Source organism: Rattus norvegicus, chromosome 3 (genome assembly GCF_021556685.1).
Source record: "Rattus norvegicus strain SHRSP/BbbUtx chromosome 3, alternate assembly SHRSP_T2T, whole genome shotgun sequence".
Lineage (NCBI taxonomy): Eukaryota > Metazoa > Chordata > Mammalia > Rodentia > Muridae > Rattus > Rattus norvegicus.
The window spans coordinates 122,262,146-122,285,059 of NC_141536.1; the positions used below are offsets into that span (position 1 = coordinate 122,262,146).

A 22,914-nucleotide genomic window follows, 5' to 3' on the forward strand; every position below is an offset into this window, starting at 1 on the left:
AGAAAAATCACAACAATAGAATTGAGTATAGATTGTATAAAACTGACAAAATGCCAGCATTAAACTCTCACACATATCCAATAATTAAATGTAACTTGAGTAACTTTTCTAACAGGTGGAAACTGACTAGCTAGAATTTTTTTAAAAGAAAAGATCCAACAGTATACTGCTGTAAGAGACTCACTGTAGTACACACATAAACTGACAGTTTAATGGATGAAAGAAAACTACTACAGACTAATGCTAACCAGAACGACCACTTATGGTCACTGTATAGTAGATAAAGTAGACATTAAGTTTAAAAAAGTCTTTTAAAGACAATATCATACATTATGACCAAGGATCAATTTATTAAGAGTGTATGACCATCTTTAGTACATATATCGAAACAGGTGAGCATCCAAATATGGAAACTAATCTCAGTAGACTTCTAAGGAAAGATAGACTGTAATGGGAGCTACTGAACATGATGGAGGTTAGCGATGAGATGGTTCATCATGGAGGAGCCCAAACCCAGACCCAAGGATGCCAACTATCCTATCATTACTGAGCAAGACAAAGATCATTGTGTGCTTGGAATTATCGCCATAAATGGAGCTGCAACCTTCCTTTTGTAGCAGGCCACGCTCCGGTTTCTTGGAAGCCAAGTGGGAATACTGGTGGTTGTGTGAGTTATGGGGAGTAGCAAGGGATTTCCAGGGTGTGAAGAAGAGAGAGCTCAGTGTTGATTGGCATTGAGGCTGCATCTGACAAGGATTTAGTTAACATCAAGAAATCTCCTGTATGTGAGTGATAAAGCAAAAAGAATCTTTTCAATTCCATTGAAAATATATTTACCACATTTTAAACTATATTGCTAATCTGCATTTGTTTATAATTCAGCAAAAAATAGCAAAATTATACACTGTTTAAAGCACAGCAGTTTTATCCATGAGGAATTTAAAAGATAGAAAAATATATTTTTTTCCTATTTTTTTAAGAGCTGAGGACCGAACCCAGGTCCTTGCACTTGCTAGGCAAGTGCTCTACCACTGAGCTAAATCCCCAACCCTGAAGAATGTATTTTTATATATACAGTTCCTTACTAAAAGAGGAATCACATATTTGAATTTAATAAGATTTTTATCAAAAAAAAAGAAGGGGTGGGTAGTAATTTGTTCACATCCAACTTTTATTGATTTGTCTGTCTTCCTGGCAGACAAGTTAAAAGCATAGTTTATACCTGAGTAGTATTTTAAACTAATGAAACTATGATTTATATTTTTCAGGAATGGACAAATGAGGTTTTCAGTTTGGCAACAAACCTGCTGGCTCAGAACATGTCCAGGGACGCATTTCTGGAGAAAGCGTAAGTCACTCTGATTGTGTTACTAAGGGTGTTGCTCCTTCTGAGTCAATTTCCTTTCTCCTTTGTGAAGCTTTTGTTTATGCTGCCTGGGCTTCTCACATTTATAAACATATATTTCCCTTTGGGATAGGAGGGCAGATTTCTCTTCTGTTCATACCTGGAAGACTTCATCAGGCTGAGGTGACTTGACCCCTGGCAGCTGTATTAAGCTGTATTAAGAACACAAAATTGCTCTTTTCAGAGCATTCCCTGCTGCCTCTGCCTGTGTCCTCTCATAGTAACATTTGAAGAGAATGAACAACATGTGACCTGTTTCTCTATATTTGGAGAATTTGGGTGGGTACCACAAGAGCTTCCTACCTCCTTCCTTCAATAATGGATCCATAATGGAATTCCAGACCTTCAAGACGTTTGCAGAAAGCAATAGAGGAGAGAAAGAATAGAGGAGCAAACAGAAGAGAAATAAGAGGAGAAGGAAAGGAAATAAGTTGAGAAATCACTTTTGAATTGCAATAGCCATTCTAAAAATTACTTGACCAAGGAAATAATGATGTCGGCCAGATAAGCATCAGGGAAGCAGGAGATGGATGTGTTCCTCCTGGTGACTCTTGAGGTTCAGGAACTCAGGAGACCTTTAAATCAAAATCACAAGAGAAACAATAACGGACATGCTTCTGTTTCACTGAAGAGACTTCCGTCTCCCTTCTTGTTCCCAATGCCATGCCCTTTGGTTTACACCTCATCTCAACCACATTCTGTTTTGCTCTTCGGTGAATTTTAGTGACAGGTCTTCCCTCAAATTCTTCATCATGGCGTGTTCCCATCTCCCCTTTGTTACCTTAAGAATCCTCCCAACACACCTCTTCCCTTCCTTTCTCCTTTCTTTTTATCCTGTTTATCTGACCTGACATCCTCCATCCAACGAGTATTTGTAGAACATGTACTTTTCTAGATAGTGCTAATGAATGAGATACAGAGAGAAGTAAGATGTTCAAGCTCAGACCCAGCATGGTTGAAATCGGTTGACTGATCATAGTCTAGTGCAAAGGTCTGTTCCAGATGGATAACCCTTGTGAGGGCTACTGTGGGAATTGTAGCACATGAATTTTGATGAATGTGTTGTCTACCAAACTGGATGTGGGATCTCTGGGTGATGGTATGTGCAGTGTCCCAAGACAGCATTTTCTATTGACACTGCCATTACCAGTGGTTGAGAGTTCTGTGGCTGTGACTCTCTACCTATGTGTCTGAGGGTAGATGAAGAGGTAAATACATAGTCCTGATATTCTCTGTGAATTTCTTATGAACAAACTATTAGGATACAGATGAATGACAGAAACTTAATACTGAGAGAAAGAAGCCAGACCCAAAACACAATCCCACTTTATGTAAGGGATAAAAACAAACAAAGACAATTTCTGCTGTTTAATGTAAACATGACAATGATGTGTGGAGGTTGACTCCAGAAGGCATGAAAGGAACTTCTTGGAGGCTTCTAAACAGACAGTATTCCATTTCACCATCCAGATACCAATTTGGAGATTTAAATAGTTTGGCAAATTCAGCACACTGCACATGGACATGAAATCTTCTCAGATTATATTTTTTCAGTACTTTTTAAATTTAATGACTTACTTTTTTGTTGTTTTTATTCTCCCAACAGATATACTAAGCTCAAGCTTCAGGTGACCCCAGAAGGGCGCATTCCTCTTAAAAAGTAAGCCACAGGAGTGTTTTTTTTAAATCATTCATCTGCTTTGTCACAAAAAACTTGCATCTGTGCCATAGGTCTCGTTTATTTCTATACCAAACTGAGTTGAAGCATTGAAATGGTATGGTAACCCTGTCTTTCTTCATGCTAGTCTCACACGAGAGCAGCTGTTTTCCCATGACACTACTCGGGCTGCCACTTCCTGTGGCATCATTTTGGAGAATATGTGGGAAGCAGGTAGAGGGGAGAGGAAAGAAATCCCATTGCATCAATCCCAGAATTCAGCTCAGGTTCAGATCCATTCTAGCAGTGCCCATTTTGTAACTTGGATGCCCCTAGTGGTCACTATAAGGCAGGGCTCTGAATTTTCAGTAGACAAAGGTGCCAGACAGGGAGCCTAAGTCACAAAACAAGAGATGAAGAGAGCCACTAGGAAAAGCCAGTATGAACAAGATGGCAGGTCACCTTTACCACGCAGACGTGCTGAGCACTGGACTGAGTTTTGTAATGTTTCAATAGATATCACAAATTCAGATCACCATATTCAATTCCTAGCACTTCTTTAAAAAAAATCCAAAGGTGTGGCCAAAGAAAGTACACTATTAGAACACATTAGCCAGAAGTCCCTCAGGTTCGACATAGAAGCCAGCTATGAGCTTTACACAATGGACCATCAGAGACAGTATGTATAACAAGGAACACAATTGGGAAAATTGGGAAGGTCATTTATTTTAGGAATTAATATGAAAATTAGCTAGTGTGATAGCTTTCATTGGGTCATCTCCACTGTCTGAGAATCTTGATTTTTATATCAGACACAAAGTTTTAAAGATACACATAGTTCTTGAGAACAGATGCCGATGTCTGGAGAACAGTTGGTTTTGCACTGTTCAAAGCTACCTTGCTTTCATTCTATGTAATATCCTGAGTTGGGGTCAACTGTATATTCAGTGAACTGCTTCACCTTTTAACCAGCTCTCATGGATGTTTTCACTCTTAGCATCTATCGACTGTTTTCGGCAGACCGGAAGCGAGTGGAAACTGCGCTAGAGGCTTGTAGTCTTCCATCGTCAAGGGTGAGCATGCTGTGCTTCCACTCTCCTGCCATGTCACCATTCTTACAAATCTGTACTAAACTTGTACTGCCTAGTAGTTCCTAGCCATAGCTTGATGCGATTATGAAACCCATAAGGGAGGAGGGTAAGGTGTTAGACGCCTATAATGCCAGCAACCAAGAGGAAGGACGAGGAGTGCGGCAAGTTTGAGGCTAGCATGGGCTAAACAGCAAATTCCAAGTCATCCAGGGCTATGTATTCTAAACTGGCTTCAGAAAACCAAACAAATAAGACCAACAACAACAAAACGACAATTAAAAAGAAACATAACTTATTTGTTAATATATGCAATGTGTCAGACAGACCAACTAATTCTCATATTCCCACCAGTTCAGTCTAGAATGACTCTTTATTGTCAATGAAAGGAAACTATCTGGGCATGTTGGCAAATACCCAATATTGCATGAGTTAGGGTGTAGAAGATATGAGGACAGTATTTTAAGACCATCCTCAGCCACATAGTGAGTTCAAAGCTACCCTGGGTTACATGAGACTCTTGTCTTTGGGCAGGAATGGTACAGAGAGAAGCAGAGACAGGGAGTGGGAGAGGCAGAGTTTGAGGGGGGGGGGAACAGTAAGGAAGAAGGAAAGTCTAATCAATGTGTCTGCTTGTGTGTGTGTGTCTGTGTTTGTGTGTGTGTGTGTGTGTGCGTGTGTGTGTGAATTTTCAATGTGATTCGAACACATTATTTATAATAAACCCACTCTTAATGCCTCTTGGGATATTACCTATTGATAATCTTGAACTATCATGTACTGGAACAGTATCTTTTAAACTGTGGCTCATAACCCCTTTGGGGGTCAAAAGACTCTTTCACAGGGATCACATATCAGATATTTGTATTATAATTCCTAAAATTATTGCTATGAAGTAGCAATGCAATAACTATGGTGTGGGGTCACCACAACATGAGGAACTTTACTAAAGGGTCATAGCACTAGGAAGGTTGAAAACCACTGCTTTAGAAACTTGTGGATAACAAATTTCAACTTATCTCTTTGAACCTCTAATATATTCATTATAGACACTGATTGGTACATGGTGCACGTGTTGATAAACTTAGTATATATACTCCTCAAGACTTTGCCCACAGGTTCTACTGAAGGGGATGCAGGTTTAAAGGAGTTTGGAGGTCACTCACCACTCACAGGGAGAAGGCCACCACACAAGATGCTCTTTTATTTTTATGCCTGACAAACAATACCTTCCATATACTTTAGCCACCAAGAGGAACTCCTCTCCTTTTCAACTCATTGCCATATAATTCTAAAAGGATGTGTTACCAGTACTTCTGGGAGAACAGTGTGTTGCATGAACTCTGTCTCACATGCTTATGTAGAATTTTCCATTCCCTTCCAAATTAGACTCACCTAGTGTCTAAGCAACAAGTAAGCCCTCATCCAGATCATTAGGTACTGGTGGGCCTCAGGGCCTCCAGAGATAACTAACCATGTTCCAGTTGCACTGAGATTGGAAAGCTGATTTTCAACATAAGATGAAATTATAATAAAGGACTGAGCACATTTGTCACCCAATTCTGACTCCAAACTTTAGAAAACTAAACAAAATTAAAAAGAACAGTAGCTGGGTGTGGTATTTGGTACCTGAAATTCCAGCAATCAGGAACAGAAACTGAGATCACTCTAAGTCCCAGGCCATCCCTGGGCTGCATAATGAGACACTATCTTCAAACCAAAACCAAACAACCAAAGAGACAAACAAGAAAACGTTCTTTAAAAAAACAAAATGACAAAAGGGAAGATTTTGTTAGGTCACAAGAATGCCTGTTCCAATACCAATTTTGCTCTCTTCAGTGCCTGTGGCCAGTTGCGCTAAAAAGGCTGTCGCGCACAGTTCTGGCCCCTGCTCCCTATTTCCTTTCTTTTCTTCTCTGTGTGAAGGGGTCGTGCTGGAGATCAAACCCAGGGCCTCTGTTAGACCTTGAGAGTGCTATACTGTGGTACCCCATCTTCCCACCATTCCCTTCATTGCACTGAATGAATTAAATCGCTCAGACACACCTACTTTATTTTCTGGTAGAAGCTTTGGTGTGGGAAAGACAGAACAAAATAATTCCTGTCCTTACCTCGACCAATATTCAGTGAATTCCTGCCACATACTGATAGGCACCAAGTGAATGGTGTGGCCCTAGTTTTCAAGAACAGTATAGTATCTGGAGAGAATTAGTCAATACATATGCCAAGAAAGGCATTCTTAAATGGAAAGAGATGCTGTTTAAAACGGAACGGGTGCTGCCCTCAGAAGAAAAATCCATTCTATAAAAAGAGTGCACAGAGCCCGAGGTTTGGGAAGAGTTTGACCAGCAGAGGAGTGACCACACTCACACTCAGCCTAAAGAAGAAGCACAGAGATAGAATTACAAGGCATGAGAAGATATTTTCCCCCTTCGTGACCACGTCTAAGTTTATCTTTCCTCGATACAATCTTGGGAAATACAGTGATCAGCTTAGTGGTCTGCATCCAGTGAACTGAAAAGAAGGAACACAAAATGAAGCTGGACAGAAAAAAAAATCGAATCCATCAATCAATTCTCTGTAAATTGCAATTTTCTGAACAATTGGATTCTGAAAATTCAGTCAATAAACATAAATTGAGTCTGTATAATTCACTATGTCTATTATAGTCTTACATTTTCAGCCCAATATCAACTGGAGACGATTTGAAGGAAAATGAGATTTAAGCAGTAGGGGTTATGTTTAAATTAGAAAAAAAATACTTATCTTTAGCAAATTAAATGTAATGGCAATTTTCTGAAAACAAACTGAAGATATTTTAAGATACAATCAACCTCCATTATAGTTTTGAAAGATCATTATTCATTGTAAACTATAATTTATCTGTAGGACTTGTAGAATTCAAATGCTTTTTCTTTTCTTTTTTTTTTTTTTTTTGAAGATTCACAAACTCAAGACCATTTCAAAGACGGGAAATAAATGTTTCTCTGGGCTGTCTATAGTATATCAAAAACAATTTTCAACAACCCTGTAGTAGTTTCATACGTACAGAACAGAGGGTATAGGTCACGGCTTAGCTAAAAGATCCAGAGTATATGCCTAGGGGTACTTTACACATTCCAGAGAAGGAAGGGGTGATATAAATGGTAGGTAATTCTGCATAAGTGGGAGTCTGCTTCCTAGCCAGCCATCATTCAAACTGAATTTAATTGTGTTCTGTAAATAGACACATTACCAGAAATGCTGTGGATATCCTGTTGAGACTTTTTAAACATTATCTTTGTGCACGTTGTTAGGAATAATTAATGCACTTGAACTTGTACCCTGGCTGACATGATTTGCTGGAATAACACATTGCTTTAGAGATTCTCCTTCAGAGAGTACAGTTACTGGCCTCAAGTTACCCTAATTGGTAAAAAAGTAATATGCTACCTAAAACGAGACGAAGCAATTACTGTCCTTCTATTAATAATCCAAACATATTTTCCAGTGAGACCTGTGAAAACCTTTTCATATTCAGAAAATTACTATTCTACCCACAAGCTCTCTGAGAATTGAAAATAATTTATCAGTACCAAATTCCCTTGGTTTAAGGCTTATTAACTTGAAAGGGCTCGGTGACATTTGGGATTGCACTGTAGTCTTGCCATGACATTGGCCTGTGTGGCTGCATTTCAATGAAGAAAATAAGAAATGAACCCATATATTTGTTTTAAATATAAACTTTACTACAGTAAGTAGGTAGGTATGCATTAAAACATAGGGAAACTAGTTATGTCCTACTTAAAGACTTCTGCATGGCTTCTTAAGGAATGCTACAGACATTTCTAAAGGAACATTTCTGTGTAGCTGTAGTCCATTGCCTTACATTCTGAAAATAGATTAGAAACATTATCATTTTGCAGTTATGGTTCCTAAAACCACTATATCAAAATTATACTTCAAGAATTCCCACAAGAATTCAATATACAATGAGCAATTTATTTGAAGTGATTCCATGGGCTCTGGCTAATTTAGCTTTTGTTTTATGATTCTAAGACAAGAATATTAAAAAGAGCTGATTGTCTAAAATATACTAGGCAATAATGCACTATACAACAGCAGCTAGAGGTAGGCAGGTGACTCATTAGCTAGACACTTGCTACTCATCCAGAGGACCCAGGTTTGATTCCTGGTGCCCACTTACAACTATTTCTAATGATAAGGAAGCAGTCACCTCTTCTGGTCTGTGGCACTTTAAATGTATGTGGTACACAGATATACATGCAGGCCAAGTACACATACACATAGAATAAATTACCAAAAAAGATAATAATAATGATAATGATAATAATGATAATAATAATAAATCTATAGACTCTATTAGAATCTGCTTTAATAAAATGTAGTTTAACTCTTTGAATGTAAATTCAAGTTCATCATAAAATTTTTCTTTAATTATACAAATATGTAAAACAGAGAAATAAAGTCACCATCCTGAAATGAATGTGATCCTTAAGCTCATGGGTTTCCTGTGTGAGTTACAGTGACTCAAAATTGTGCCTGCTGCCACCACCTAGCTGGCTTACCAAGGACCTCAGGAAAGTTTTGTGACTTCCTAGCACCGTGCTATGGCAGTAAAATGCTAACAGTAAGAGGTGGTTCCAGGGACAAAATAAAAATATTCAGGAGGGGCTTGCTTAGCGCACAGCAAGTGCTCAGTCTGAACTCTTGCTACCCTTTTGAGTGTGTTATGTATTTGCATATACACAATCTGTATCTATGCCCTATATTTTATTTACTTCACATGTGGACATGATGTAACCAAGTCCATGGGATCTGCAAATGCTATTGCTAACACCGGAAGTTCATAGCATCTTTTCTCTAGTAAGACTCTGTGTAAGTACATGACTAGAAAAGTGCCAGCCCTTCACATTTGCATTAATGCTTCATGGTTCCTACGCCAATTACCCTCATCTTGAAGTTACACTAGTATTCTTAATCTCATCTTCAAAATTCCAAGTAATGGTAGCAACAGAAGGTCACAAAAAAATGTTTTATATTAGATGCCTGAATCCAGATGAAGTCATGAAATGAGTTTTCCTCTTTTGGATCCATCCTTAGACTTGAATATATTACATATTACATTTTATATATACATGTATACATATATACACATACACATGTATATACATATATACATATACACACATACACATGTATATGCATACACATGCACATAGCAGTGCAAGTTCTTTTTTTTTATTAACTTGAGTATTTCTTATATACATTTTGAGTGTTATTCCCTTTCCCGGTTTCCAGGCAAACATCCCCCTCTCCCCTCCCCTTCCTTATGGGTGTTCCCCTCCCAACCCTCCCCCCATTGCCGCCCTCCCCCAACAATCACGTTCAGTCTTAGCAGGACCCAGGGCTTCCCCTTCCACTGGTGCTCTTACTAGGATATTCAATGCTACCTATGAGGTCAGAGTCCAGGGTCAGTCCATGTATAGTCTTTAGGTAGTGGCTTAGTCCCTGGTTCTAACCGGTACATAAGAGCAGAGATAATTGTGCATCTGAGGACTTAACACGGAGGAAGTATGAGATGAGTGGAATGCCGGCTCACCCACACTTTTGCCATCAGGGCTAGCTTTACTGTGCTGCCCAGGTTAGGTGCAGGGCCCTGTACAGCAGGCAAGGGGCAGGGCCAGCTTTCCCCTCCCTCCTGCCACAGTGGTGAGAGACCAGGGTGGGGGCTTCATAATCCTTTTAAGACACTGTTCTGATGGAACCCAGTCTGAAAGCCATGCTAGCTTAGCACAGTGAACACACTATTTTTGAGGTCACCTGTAACTGTCATCACATGTCCCACACTACAAATGAATCATGCTCTCCTTTAGAGAAAAGATTGCGCAGCATGTGGCCAATGATTGTGACAATCAGACTAGATATTAACTGAGCACTTACCTCAGACCACATACAGCTCCAAGAACTTCATCCTGACTAATCACAACTTCTAAAATGTCCATTAATCTCTAGTTTTGCAGACAAAGCATAAGAAACCTAGAAGACCTGCTAGGGAGATTTCTGACTTCACAGAGTATGGTTTCTAACCAGGGTAAGATGCTTCTTCATGAAGAATCCATAGGGAATCTATGGACAGAATTTAGGGGACACTTGTATAAGAATGAGAAACCATGCATCTTGTAGTGATTTCTAAATGAATTGGTGTAGTCCCTTTGGTTAAAGAATATAGACAGCAAACCGGCTCTGACATGTATATGTACACTAGTAAATACCATAAATATGTTTCCCTACCATGTGACAGTTGTGGCTGTACTGTTTAAATTTGAGTTATGCCCTTCACAACGTAATAATTGTAGAAGTTGATCTCAGAAGATAGAAAGATCTCCCCATACTCATGGATTGGCAGGATTAATATTGTAAAAATGGCCAGATTCAATGCAATCCCCATCAAAATTCCAACGCAATTCTTCATAGAGTTAGAAAGAGCAATTTGAAAATTCATTTGGAGTAACAAAAAATCCAGGATAGACAAACAATTCTCAACAATAAAAGAATTTCTGGGGGAAATCATCATCCCTAACCTCAAGCAGTACTACAGAATAATAGTGATAAAAACTGTATGGTATTGGTACAGAGACAGGCATGTAGATCAATAGAATAGAATTGAAGGCCCAGAAATGAACCCACACACCTATGGCCACTTGATCTTTGACAAAGGAGCTAAAACCATCAGATGGAACAAAGACAGCATTTTCAACAAATGGTGCTGGTTCAACTGGAGGTCAGCATGTAGAAGAAAGCAAATTGATGCATTTTTATCACCTAGTACAAAGGTCAAGTACAAGTGGATCAAGGACCTCCATGTAAAATCATATACACTGGAACTAACAGAAGATAAAATAGGGAAACATAAGGGTATAGGGGAAATTTTTCTGAACAGAGAGAGCACCCATGGCTTATGCTCTAAGATCAAGAATTGATAAATGAAACCTCATAAAATTAAAAAGTGTCTGTAAGGCAAAGGGCACTGTCATTTGGACAAAACATCAACCAACAGATTGGGAAAATATCTTTACTAATCCTACATCTGATTAGAGGGCTAATGTCCAATATATACAAAAAACTCAATAAGTTAGCCTCCAGAGAATTAATAATGCTATTAAAAATGGGGTACAGAGCTAAAAAGAGAATTCTCAACTAAAGAATATTGAATGACCAAGAAGCACCTAAAGAAAGGCAAGAGTATTGCTGTTAGACTAATTGATGAATCCCTTGGGAAAATTTAACTAGAATACATGTTGTGTAAATGACCTGCTTATATTTTGGCAATCTCATTTTTCTATACAAAAATTATGCAGTTGAATATATTTTGTGTGATAAATTCAATGTGTATAAACTATAGATTTGTTTTTAAAGAATTCAAACATTTTTAAAAATTAAATAAAAAAGAAGCACTTAAAGAAATGTTCAACATCCTTAGTCATCAGAGAAATGCAAATCAAAACAACCCTGAGATTCCACCTCACACCCGTCAGAATGGCTAAGATCAAAAACTCAGGTGACAGCAGATGTTTGTGAGGACATGGAGAAAGAGGAACACTCCTTCATTGTTGGTGGGATTGCAAGTTGGTACAACCACTGTGGAAATAAGTCTGGAGGTTCCTCAGATAATTGGACATAGTACTACCTGAGGACCCAGCTATACCTCTCTTGGGCATATACCCAAAAGATGCTCCTACATATAACAAAGACACATGCTCCACTATGTTCATAGCAGTCTTATTTATAATAGCCAGAAGCTGGAAAGAACCCAGATGCCCTTCAACAGAGGAATGGATACAGAAAATGTGGTGCATCTACACAATGGAGTATTAGTCAGCTATTAAAAACAATGACTTCATGACATTCTTAGGCAAATGGATGAAACTAGAAAATATTATTCTCAGTGAGGTAACCCAGTCACAAAAGAATGCACATGGCATATACTCATTGATAAGTGGATATTGGCCCCAAAGCTGGGATTATGCAAGATACAATTCAGAGACTACATGAAACTCAAGAAGAAGGAAGACCAAAATGTGGATGCTTCAGTCATTCTTAGAAGAGGGAACAAAAATACTCAGAGGAAAAAATGTGGAAACAAAGTGTGGAGCAGATACTGAAGGAAATGCCTTCCAGAGACTGCCCCACCTGGGGATCCCTCCCATATACAGTCACCAAACCCTGACAATATGTGGGTGCCAAGAAACGCATGCTGACAGGAGCCTGATATAACTGTCTCCTTAGAGACTCCTCCAGAGCCTGACAAATACAGATGCTCACAGCCAACCATGGGACTGAGAATGGGGTTCCCAGTGGAGGAGGTAGAGAAAGGACTGAAGGAGTTGAAGGTGTTTGCAGCCCCCTAAGAAGAACAGCAATATGAACCAACCAGACCCTCCCACTCCGAGCTACCAGGGACTAAACCACCAACCAAAGAGTACACAGGGATGGACCTATGGCCCTAGCTGCATATGTAGCAGAGGATGGCCTTGTCAGACATGAATGGGAGGACAGGCCATTAGTTTTGTCAAGGTTCAATGCCCCAAAGTAGGTGAATGTCAGGGCGGGGAGGTGGAAAGGAGTAGGGTGAGGAGCACCCTCATAGAAGCAGGGGGAGATAGCGGGTTTCTGAAGGGGAAACCAGGATAGGAATAACATATGAAATGTAAATTTAAAAAAACTAAAAGAAAATCATCTTCTATCTGGTAGATGACGTCAGCGAGAGATATGTTTACTAACAGAGTGTCATATTTCACTTGGGGTTCATAAATGCAGGGAAGTTGAATGTACTTGAGTTAGACGGCAGCACCACTGAACATTTTTTTTTTGCAAATGATTTTAAATATTTTTCTCATAGTCAAAAAGTTGGACAAGTCACTTTTCCTATCTCAAAAAGCAAAAGAGCTGTCTTTCTAACTCAGATAGACACAGGCATCCTCTGGTCAGAGGTATTTCTTTTCATAAACATAGTGGAATTCTGGAGGCCCATAACCCGGGCTGCTCCTGTCTCCATTCTCTGAGTGGCAAATCACCAATAAAGCCCTTCAAGAGGATTTCTGATGTTCTTGAACCTGAGCTCTTGAGCTCATGGTTTCAAAGCTGTGTTTAAGCATCCCAAGGTTGTTGGTACAGAGATCTTTCATATGTTCTTACGTATTGTTTTGTTTTCTCAGAAATCATTTTTCTAAAATAGTATGCTTTCCTATAAATGAACTTAGTCAAGGAAGTATTACTTCATTTTTTTTCATTGCACAAACATGGGAGCTCTGCTCTCTGCCAAGTTCTAAGTTACATTTTCTGGTCTGTTAGCAAGCATCGGACAATTCCAGTGATTTTTTTTTTCATTTTCTGTTAAAATATATGACTGTGTTTAAAAGGAAGGGTGTTTTCTTTCTTCTAGGGACTTGAAAATAAAAATAATCATTCAGGCATGTACCTGAAATAGGAAGCTGCGTGAAAAATGTCCTTCCTGTTAACAAGGACTCAAATACATGCTTCCGGTTTCCATGGCAGCCCAACCAAACAGCAAACATGAGCCCTAGAAGTGGCCTTTTATATCAGCAGCTCACTTCCCAAACAATGGAACAATGAGCAATCAGTAGCAAATAATGACTGGGGCTGTCCTGCCTAGGAAAAGTGTCTTACAACAGAACAAATAACGGAACCCAGCACTCCTCCATGGCCTCTGCATCAGTGTCTGCCTTGCCTGAGTCCCCGCCCTGACTGTCCTCATTGATGGACTGTAACCTCGAAGTGTAAAATGTGTGTATGTTTCTATTTTAGTATTCTCTCCAAGGTCATCACTTTTAAAAATATTTACTCAAAAGCCTGATAAAGGACATGAAATACGCATATTCCTCATGCCACTGATGTGCCCGCTTCAAAGGCTTGCAATGGCAAACAAAGTTATATGTCTTCTACCACTACTTATAAGGAGGAAGACTCAACCTAAAACAGAGAAAAGGACTGGGTAGAAAGAAGGGGGAAGACAGACAGGAAAGGAGGGAGGAAGGAAGGGAGGGAAGAGAGGGGGGAGGGAGGGAGAAAGAAAGAAAGAAGGAAAGAAAGAAAAGAAAAGAAAAGAAAAGGAAAGGAAAGAAAAGAAAAGAAAAAAGAAAGAGAAAAGAAATGAAACAAAGAAAGAAGGGGAGCATAAAATGATAAAATGAGCTGGAAAGATGCTTCACATAGGAAAGGGCATGAAAACATGCATTTGATTCCTTAACCCACATAAACAACCCAGACATGGTGGTTCATTCTTGTAATCTTAGAACTGGGAAAGCAAATGAGCAGGTTCAGTGGAGGAGGAGGAGGAGGAGGAGGAGGAGGAGGAGGAGGAGGAGGAGGAGGAGGAGGAGGAAGAGGGGGAGGGAAGAAGGGGGGGACAAAAAGGCAAGTTAAACATTTCTACAAAACAGATTCTGTCTTCCTATGTATAATTTACTTTATTAAAACTGTGTTAAGATCTGTTTAGCAGGATAAAATTCTTAAGCTTCAATTAAAATTTAAAAATAACAGAAAATATCGTTGACATGCCAAAGTTCTACATGAAATCTAGAGTTGGCCTTAGAGATATTCTCTGGATGTTTTGGCCTGGTTTGGCCAAAAGGAAAAAGAAAGGAGGAAAGAGAGAGGGAGGGAGGGAGGGAGGGAGGGAGGGAGGGAGGGAGGGAGGGAGGGACAAAGAAAAATCCGGAAAGTAACTAGAGGAAGCTCCCACTCACTCTGTTATTTTGCTCTCCAGAACGATTCCATCCCTCAAGAGGACTTTACTCCAGATGTATACAGAGTTTTCCTGAACAATCTTTGTCCCCGACCTGAAATTGATAACATCTTCTCTGAATTGTAAGAGGACGCATTTTAATCTACTTTTTCTACCTTACAATGATAGAGTGTCTAGGGCAGACTTTTGTTAGGACTACAAGGAGAATGTCCAAAAGCAGAGGCTTAATGGAGATGAGACTGTGCTATTGGCCTTGACAAACCTGCTTTGATGAGCATGTGTTTCCTATGACACATGTATGGCCAGATGCCATTTTCACATGCTCAGTTGGCTTTGTTTAGACTAATGCTTATGGATACAGCAGAAAATGTCTTAACATACAAAAGAAAGATTCATGTAACAGAAGGATTCCTGACCGAACACTACGTATTGTATTCCTGCCAATGGCATCAGTATAGAGAAGTTTAGATTACTAAGAACCCTTAGACAGCATCTGATTTTCCCTGATTCTAGGAATTACAGATGTTTACAGACAGTGCTTTTTTAGATTTATTTTTATTTAATGTATGAGACTCTTTTGCCTACATGAATATCTACATACTGTGCATATGCCCAGTTCTCTTAGAGCCCAGAAGAGGGAGTTGGATTCCCTGAATCTGGAGTTACATACAGTTATCAGCCACCATGTGGGTGCTGGGCACTGAATCTGGGTCCTTTGCAAGAATAAGGGCCCTTAAGTGCTGCACCATCTCTCTAGCCCCTAGGTATTTCTTCTTAAAGAGACACAGAAATGAAAAGAGAAAAGAAACAATTAAATGGAAGCACACGTTTTCTTTCTTGATATACCAAAGTCTGCCTAATGGCAAATAGTCAACCCAAATTTAATAAAGGAAGTAACTAACAGAGGACAAGTCCCACTGCGGAGTGTCACTTTGCACACTGAACACCTTTGCTGTGTGAGCCACCATATTCATACCATTGAATTGTCATGGGTTGCCAATTAACTTGAAATAGGCACCTGAACAATGCTATTCAGTATCAGAGTTGTTTTCAGGATAAAATGATATTGCACTTTAGCTCTACATAATAGCATAAATTGTCGTTATCATCCTGAAAGACACTGACTCAGGAGGCTTAGTAGGAATTTGAAGCCAGCCTGGACTGAAGCACCAGGAGAAACAGGGGAACACAGTGAGCCCGTCTCTACAAGCAAAAACAAGTAAATAAAAGCAGTATAGACTCTTGTAAACCTGTAACTTCAGTGAGATGAAAAGGTAAAATGTATTCAAGTACATTGGACTTTTTCTTTTTGAAGTGATAAGTCAGCAGTTTATCTTTAAATGTTACATGTGGTAAAGGATGCTGTTAGTCATCCGAGGCTTCTCTAGGTTGGCCGAGGTGGTGGTTAGGAAGAGTGGTAGCCCACCAAGCTTTGTGGAGTAGCAGCAGGGTGTGTTTAGGGCAAGGTCAGAACTCCACTATAGACTTTCCAGACGTGGCACAATTTGATCTCTCGGTTATCGAATGCATACATAAGATGTGGAAAGGACTGAGATTTCTTGTTTCTTGTGTTTTCATAACTTTCAGTGGTGCCAAAAGCAAACCGTACCTTACTGTTGATCAGATGATGGATTTTATCAACCTTAAGCAGAGAGATCCCCGGCTGAATGAAATACTTTACCCACCTCTGAAGCAAGAGCAGGTCCAAGTGTTGATTGAGAAGTACGAGCCCAACAGCAGCCTCGCCAAGAAAGGTAGGGTGCATTCTCCACTCCACACTGCGGGGTCTCTGCCTCCTCTGACCGGCCACACTCTGGGTGTAAGGGATGTAAGGTCACGTAGCGCCTTTCTGTCTGGATGTTTCTTTTCTTTTCTTTTTTTTTTTTTTTTTACCTGATGTAGTTTGTTTCTGTTGTTTCAACTTTGGCGATTAACTTTTCTAGTTCCGTCTATGGTGCAAGCCACATATTTTTAAATATCTTTATTTTTCCCTCAAATTTATACAATAATTGAATGTTTATTTTCCTCATGCAGCAAATTAACTAATTCAATTAGTTATCCACTAGAGCTACTTTTTTTGAAAGTTCTATAAAGTAGTCCATGAATTTATTTTGGTTTTCTCTTTTCTTGTTTGTTTTTCTCCAAGTTTCCAAAACTAAGAGAATATTCAGTCTGCTATAATTATATCTTATTCCAATTTACATTAGCTGATAAATCTTTCCACATGGAGAATATTCTGACGTTTTGATAGATTTAAATTAAAATCTTGGTAGGGAAAAAGAGTAGAAAATAATACCTTAATGGCAGTTTTAAGTTACCTGGAAATTATTTTTAAATATATATTTTTTATGTTAGAGAAATGAATTACAAAATATGATCAAGAAGTTTCTTGCTGATGTTCTAATTATATTGAAGGTTTTTGGTGAAACCTGTGTCACTGGTACTGACTCTCTTCTGGATTCAAAGACCCTCGTTCAGAAACCTGATCCATCATGGCTGACCTTACTGCAAATTTCTAGAGTCTATAGGGACTCTATAATCACAGTGAACCAGTTATTGAGAAGAAATGACTTGTATGTCAACATGCAGGCACCTCATGTAGTAACAGAAATAGCAATCACAAACCCCAAATGAGGGTGGATGGCACAAGTGTTCTCATCCTGGAATCAGCCCTCTCAAAGGAAAAGGGAGCTGTGTATTAAGTATACAACAAAATCGTATTTTGTTTTCCTTTCAATCTGTTCATTGGGAAGTTATAGACAACTTTTTTTTTCAGCTTCTCTATGTTCTTGGCCAAGCATTTTGCCCTGATTACTAACATTATTTCCACTGTTGCCATTCAAGTGAAGTCAGTTAAAGGAAGCCACAAGCCGATTGTTTGCCTCGTCGTTGGTGGGGCAGCGGTGCAAGCATTCGCAAAGATGCCCTGCCCCCCTTATTTTTTCTCATGCACGCTCCTTTTTTTCCTTATTTATGCTTCCTGACTTTTCCAAGAACAGCTAACATTCATGGGTGGAACAGTTCCAGAATGAGTTCTAAAAATGATTAGCTCATAACAATGTGACCAGGAAAAGCTTTTTTGAAACCAGCAGGCCTCCCCCATGGCCTAATGACATTGCTCATGAAACCAATAGCCACAGTAGCCAGAGGCAGCCCAGGGCACGTCATCTTGACACTTAACCTCACCCAGCACGAGCTTTCTCTTCTGCAGAACTGAACAGGAAGATGTTTTTCACTGACCTTTTGTGAGTTTGAAATAAATAATACTGTCTCGAAAGCATCTGACCCATGTGATGGCATGAAGTCTACTCTGGATATTGAAGTGTTGAAGATTGGTTTAAATTCCTCTGGTGCGTCCCATCTAGCTGCTCTCTAGATTATAATAAGGAACTTGGGTATTAGACTTTCTTTTTTTCCTCCTCGACCTATAAAGTAGACCTGCTTAAGTATGCAATATTATTACAGGCTGAGAGGTGAGGTCTGATCACTTCCATGAAGCATTTATGACCCAACAAAGCATCATTCCCCATAATAGTGGGAGTAGATTAGTATCTCTCCACAGAAACCTCAAGTAACACGTGGGTAGGATAGGAGTGTCCTGTAGCACCGAGATGTGGAGATGCCTGATCACTTACTAGTGTAGGAGATGAACCTCTGTCACTTCATGAGACAGAAATGATAAATAAGGAGATCTGGTTAGATAAAACTGCCACCCTCCACCTAGTGAGTTAGAAACTCACCTGTGCAGTAATCAACTGGTTGGATTATATGAGCCTTCAGTAGGCCCACTTCAACCCCAAAGCCCATGCACAAAAACAAACCTCTGATAACTGCCCTATTTCAAGGGTAAAGTGAAAGTGTGTGATTTGGGTTAGATTAACACATGATAGCTAATAGATTACCATTATTATTTAATGTAGGAAAATAAAAACAATACTGGAATGTCTGGGTATCTTTGAGAATGACAGTTCCCCAAAAATCTAGGATCCTGGAAACTCAATGACACAAAAGCTACCCAAACCAGTGACTTTGTGGTTCTTATCTCATGAGTTAGAGGAATGAAATTCACAGCTTAGAGAGAGGATTTTTGGTTTGTTTTGTTGGGGTTTTTTTGGTTTTTGTTTGTTTGTTTGTTTGTTTGTTGTTTTGGTTTTGATTTGTTTTTTTGTTTGGTTGGTTGATTTGGTTTGGTTTGGTGTTGTTTTAGGGTTTTTTTGGGTTTTTTAGATTCATAGTTGGGAGCATAGAGGGAGAGGGGTCTGTGCTGCTTGAGTTAAGCCAGCATAAAGGTGACCCATGGTAGAGAAACTGTAAGGAAACCCAACACACCAGATAAAGGATACATAGGCTTTTGCCAGCATCTAAAAGAAAAACAGAAGGGAAAAAATATTAAGAACAGTAATTATTTTGATCAGAACTCAGAAAAGCAGGTGGCTCTTTCTTGACACACCAGGAATATTAATTATTCTTCCTGCCTTGTTAGCATGGCTTAAAGTAGTCATATCTTCCTGACGGGTGGTCCATTAGCCAAAGGATTGACCACCTCAACTGGATTAAGTGTTTAAGGGAGGCGATGGTGGCTTATCTAGACATAGAGACCATTCTTTGATGTGACAGCCCTGGAGGAAGGAACTATAGGCCCTTATCCAGCTAATTCAAATCTGTAAGCATGCACGCACACATGCATCTGTATTCTTTATGACTTCAGCATTTAAAAACAAAACAAACAAAAAACCGTTGATGAAAAATTAAGAGATGTGAAATCAAAAGATAAAATTTTCAATATTGAAGACCTGTACTAATTGGACATAGGGGCACAAACCTGTAATCTCAACACTAGGGAGGCTGAGGCAGGAGAATCTCAAATTGAAGGTCAGCCTGAGTTACACAGCAAAGCCCTTTCTTAGCAAATGCAAGCAAAAAAGCCACAAAGAAGGGTTTGAAGGTTTCTCATCTTTTCAATATCAGTAGGATGTAAACAAAAGTAACATATTTATCAAGTGCTAATGTGTCTCAAAGTCACTGGACGCCTTGTCAAATTTAAGTTCTTCGTTCTGCATTTCTAACAAGGCACTGAGCAGTGCTGGCTTAGCCTGAAGGAGCTACACAGAGCAGCCAGGGTTTGAGAGGGACTGAGGATGGGTAGAAAGATGGAGCCCCATAGGGATGGCCCAGGGCATCTCCAAGATGAACTAACTTTAACAGAAATGAATGGAAGGTCTTTCTGGTCGTCAAGGGTAATACTTTTGTCCATTCATGCACTCATCCAACTATCTTGAGCATCCTTATAAAGTTATCACTAAGAAAAGTTAAGACAGGACTTACGCGGTCATGCCTGCTGAGTCTAAAAACATCACAGGACAGACAAGTATGTCTGGACAAACAGCCCAGACAGTTGTTATTCTAAATCTCCATTAAATACCCAGAGGAAATCTGCTTGAGAGGCAGCATCTATTTCTTAATCCAGCCACTTGAGTAAGAAAACAGTGCTGATCCTGAGCTGTTGGTGCCACAGCTTATGGGAACAAAGAAGACTAGAGATTCTTTTTTCTTGCCTATTCACTTTGGCTTCATAGTCAATAGGAGAAGGAGTTTGAGGTTTATCTGTGCAGTGGAGAAATTGCAAAACTTTAGAAAGTAAAAGGTTGAGAGCAGGTATGGTGGTTGACGCCTTTAAACCCAGCACGCGGGAGGGAGAGACAAGCAGATCTCTGTGAATTCCAGGATAGCTAGGGCTACAGAGAAAGATAGTGTGAAAAAGTAAACAAAGCAAAAAGAAAAGAAACTAAACCTTTACAATATTATGTTAGACAATGAAAATCAGTTATTAATTTAGACTTTGCAGTTCCTAACCTGTTGTGTTTGACTTTGGGATTTCTTTTCTTTAAAAACAAATAAAAACCATTTTGTCATTTCTTTATTAGAAAAGTGTGAGTCACAGTTAGCCTAGTACAAAGCCACGGTTTACTTGAATGTGGTGGCTGGTTCAGAGCTCTAAGGAAATGGTTCCTTTAATCATGTGACTTTTAAAATGCACATGGGTGCTAGGCATGCAGCTTAGTGGTAGAGCACTGCCTCACAGGAAGGGAACCCTGAGACCCAGCACTAACCCAAATGATGAACAAATAAGTATTTAAGTGCACAGGAACATTTTTCAGAGAGCAAAGCCAAGACTTGGTAGTCAAATGACTTACTCAAGACTTAATAAAGGCCTGCTCCTTGTGAAAGCAATTGTAACTCCAAATCAGCTGTTTCTTGTATTTTTATCAATGAAAACACAAAGAAATAGATACCAGAGTCCAATATGATGTCATGACTTGTTTTCTCCTGCTGCTAGCATTTTGAATATTTCCTCAGGTGTGTCCAAGAATCAATTCAGTTGGTGTTACTCCCAATATTGACTGACAAACTTAGTCTGATTTACCTCAGAAGAAAACTTCTATTTTTCATTTATGCCCTAAAAATCACCAGGTACAAAGTTAATCTTTCAGTGTGAGGCATAAGAAGCTTATATAATTGTGAATGTAGCAAATACATATGTTAGAAATATGCATAAACTCTGATTTTGAGAAATAAGTGCTTTTCTTTTATTGAAAATAGACTTTCCCCGTACAATATATTCTGAGTATGTTTTCTCCTCTCTCTACTCCACCAAGTTCCTCATCTCCCCTCCCATCCTGAACCACACCCTTTCTGTTTCTCCTTTAAAGACACAAACAGGCATCTAAGGGATAATAACAAAATAAGTAAATATAGTAAGATTTTTTAAAAATCAGAATAAGACAAAGAAAACAAACAGAAGGAAGAGTTCTTAAGGAAAGGCACAGGTACAGATAAACACATATTCAGGACCCCATAAAACTGAAAGTTATTTATATACATACACACATACATACATACATACATACATACATACATACATACATACGTAATAGAGTTATACTGTAAAACAATAAATAAAAACAGCATTAAATTATATTTTTCATAAAAGAGAGGAAAAAATTAAGAAACTGTGACTCCACGTTATGAGACAGAGCACCTCCAAAGATGGCCTTGAGTTTATTTTCTGTTGGTCATCTACTGCAGGGCATGAGGCTGACTCTGTTTTTTTTCCTCCATCGTTATTAAATTGGGTATTCCTTATTTACATTTCAATTGTTATTCCCTTTCCCGGTTTCCAGGTCAACATCCCCATAACCTCTCCACCTCCCCTTCTCTATGGGTGTTCCCCTCCCCATCCTCCCTCCATTACCGCCCTCCCCCCAACAGTCCCTTTACTGGGGGTTCAGTTGTGGCAGGACCAAGGGCTTCCCCTTCCACTGGTGCTCTTACTAGGATATTCATTGCTACCTATGAGGTCAGAGTCCAGGGTCAGTCCATGTATAGTCTTTGGGTAGTGGCTTAGTCCCTGGAGGCTCTGGTTGGTTGGCATTGTTGTTCATATGGGGTCTCGAGCCCCTTCAAGCTCTTTCAGTCCTTTCTCTGTTTCCTTCAACGGGGGTCCCGTTCTCAGTTCCGTGGTTTGCTGCTGGCATTCGCCTATGTATTTGCCATATTCTGACTGTGTCTCTCAGGAGAGATCTACATCTAGTTCCTGTCAGCCTGCACTTCTTTGCTTCATCCATCTTATCTAGTTTGGTGGCTGTATATGTATGGGCCACATGTGGGGCAGGCTCTGAATGGGTGTTCCTTCAGTCTCTGTTCTAAACTTTGCCTCCCTATCCCCTCCCATGGGTATTCTTGTTCCTCTTTTAAAGAAGGAGTAAAGCATCGCATTTTGGTCATCCTTCTTGAGTTTCATGTGTTCTGTGCATTTAGGGTAATTGGAGCATTTGGGCTAATATCCACTTATCAATGAGTGTATACCATGTGTGTTTTTCTGTGATTGGGTTACCTAACTCAGGATGATATTTCTTAAGAGTGGATTTTATTCCCAGCAATACTTCCTTGGAAGAAACAAAATTTTCATTGGGCTAGAGATGGAAGAAAGTGTCAA

General features: G+C 39.4%; 1 protein-coding gene across 2 annotated transcripts in view; it reads left to right on the plus strand.

Annotated features, from left to right (window-relative positions):
• Window positions 1-22,914, plus strand: part of Plcb1 (phospholipase C beta 1) — a 712,575-nt gene that overhangs the window by 465,323 nt on the left and 224,338 nt on the right. For both annotated transcript variants that reach the window (NM_001077641.2, XM_087648496.1), the window contains 5 exon segments: window positions 1,269-1,348; window positions 3,012-3,065; window positions 4,060-4,135; window positions 14,940-15,040; window positions 16,506-16,672. In NM_001077641.2, coding sequence (NP_001071109.1) covers window positions 1,269-1,348; window positions 3,012-3,065; window positions 4,060-4,135; window positions 14,940-15,040; window positions 16,506-16,672 — 478 coding nt within the window.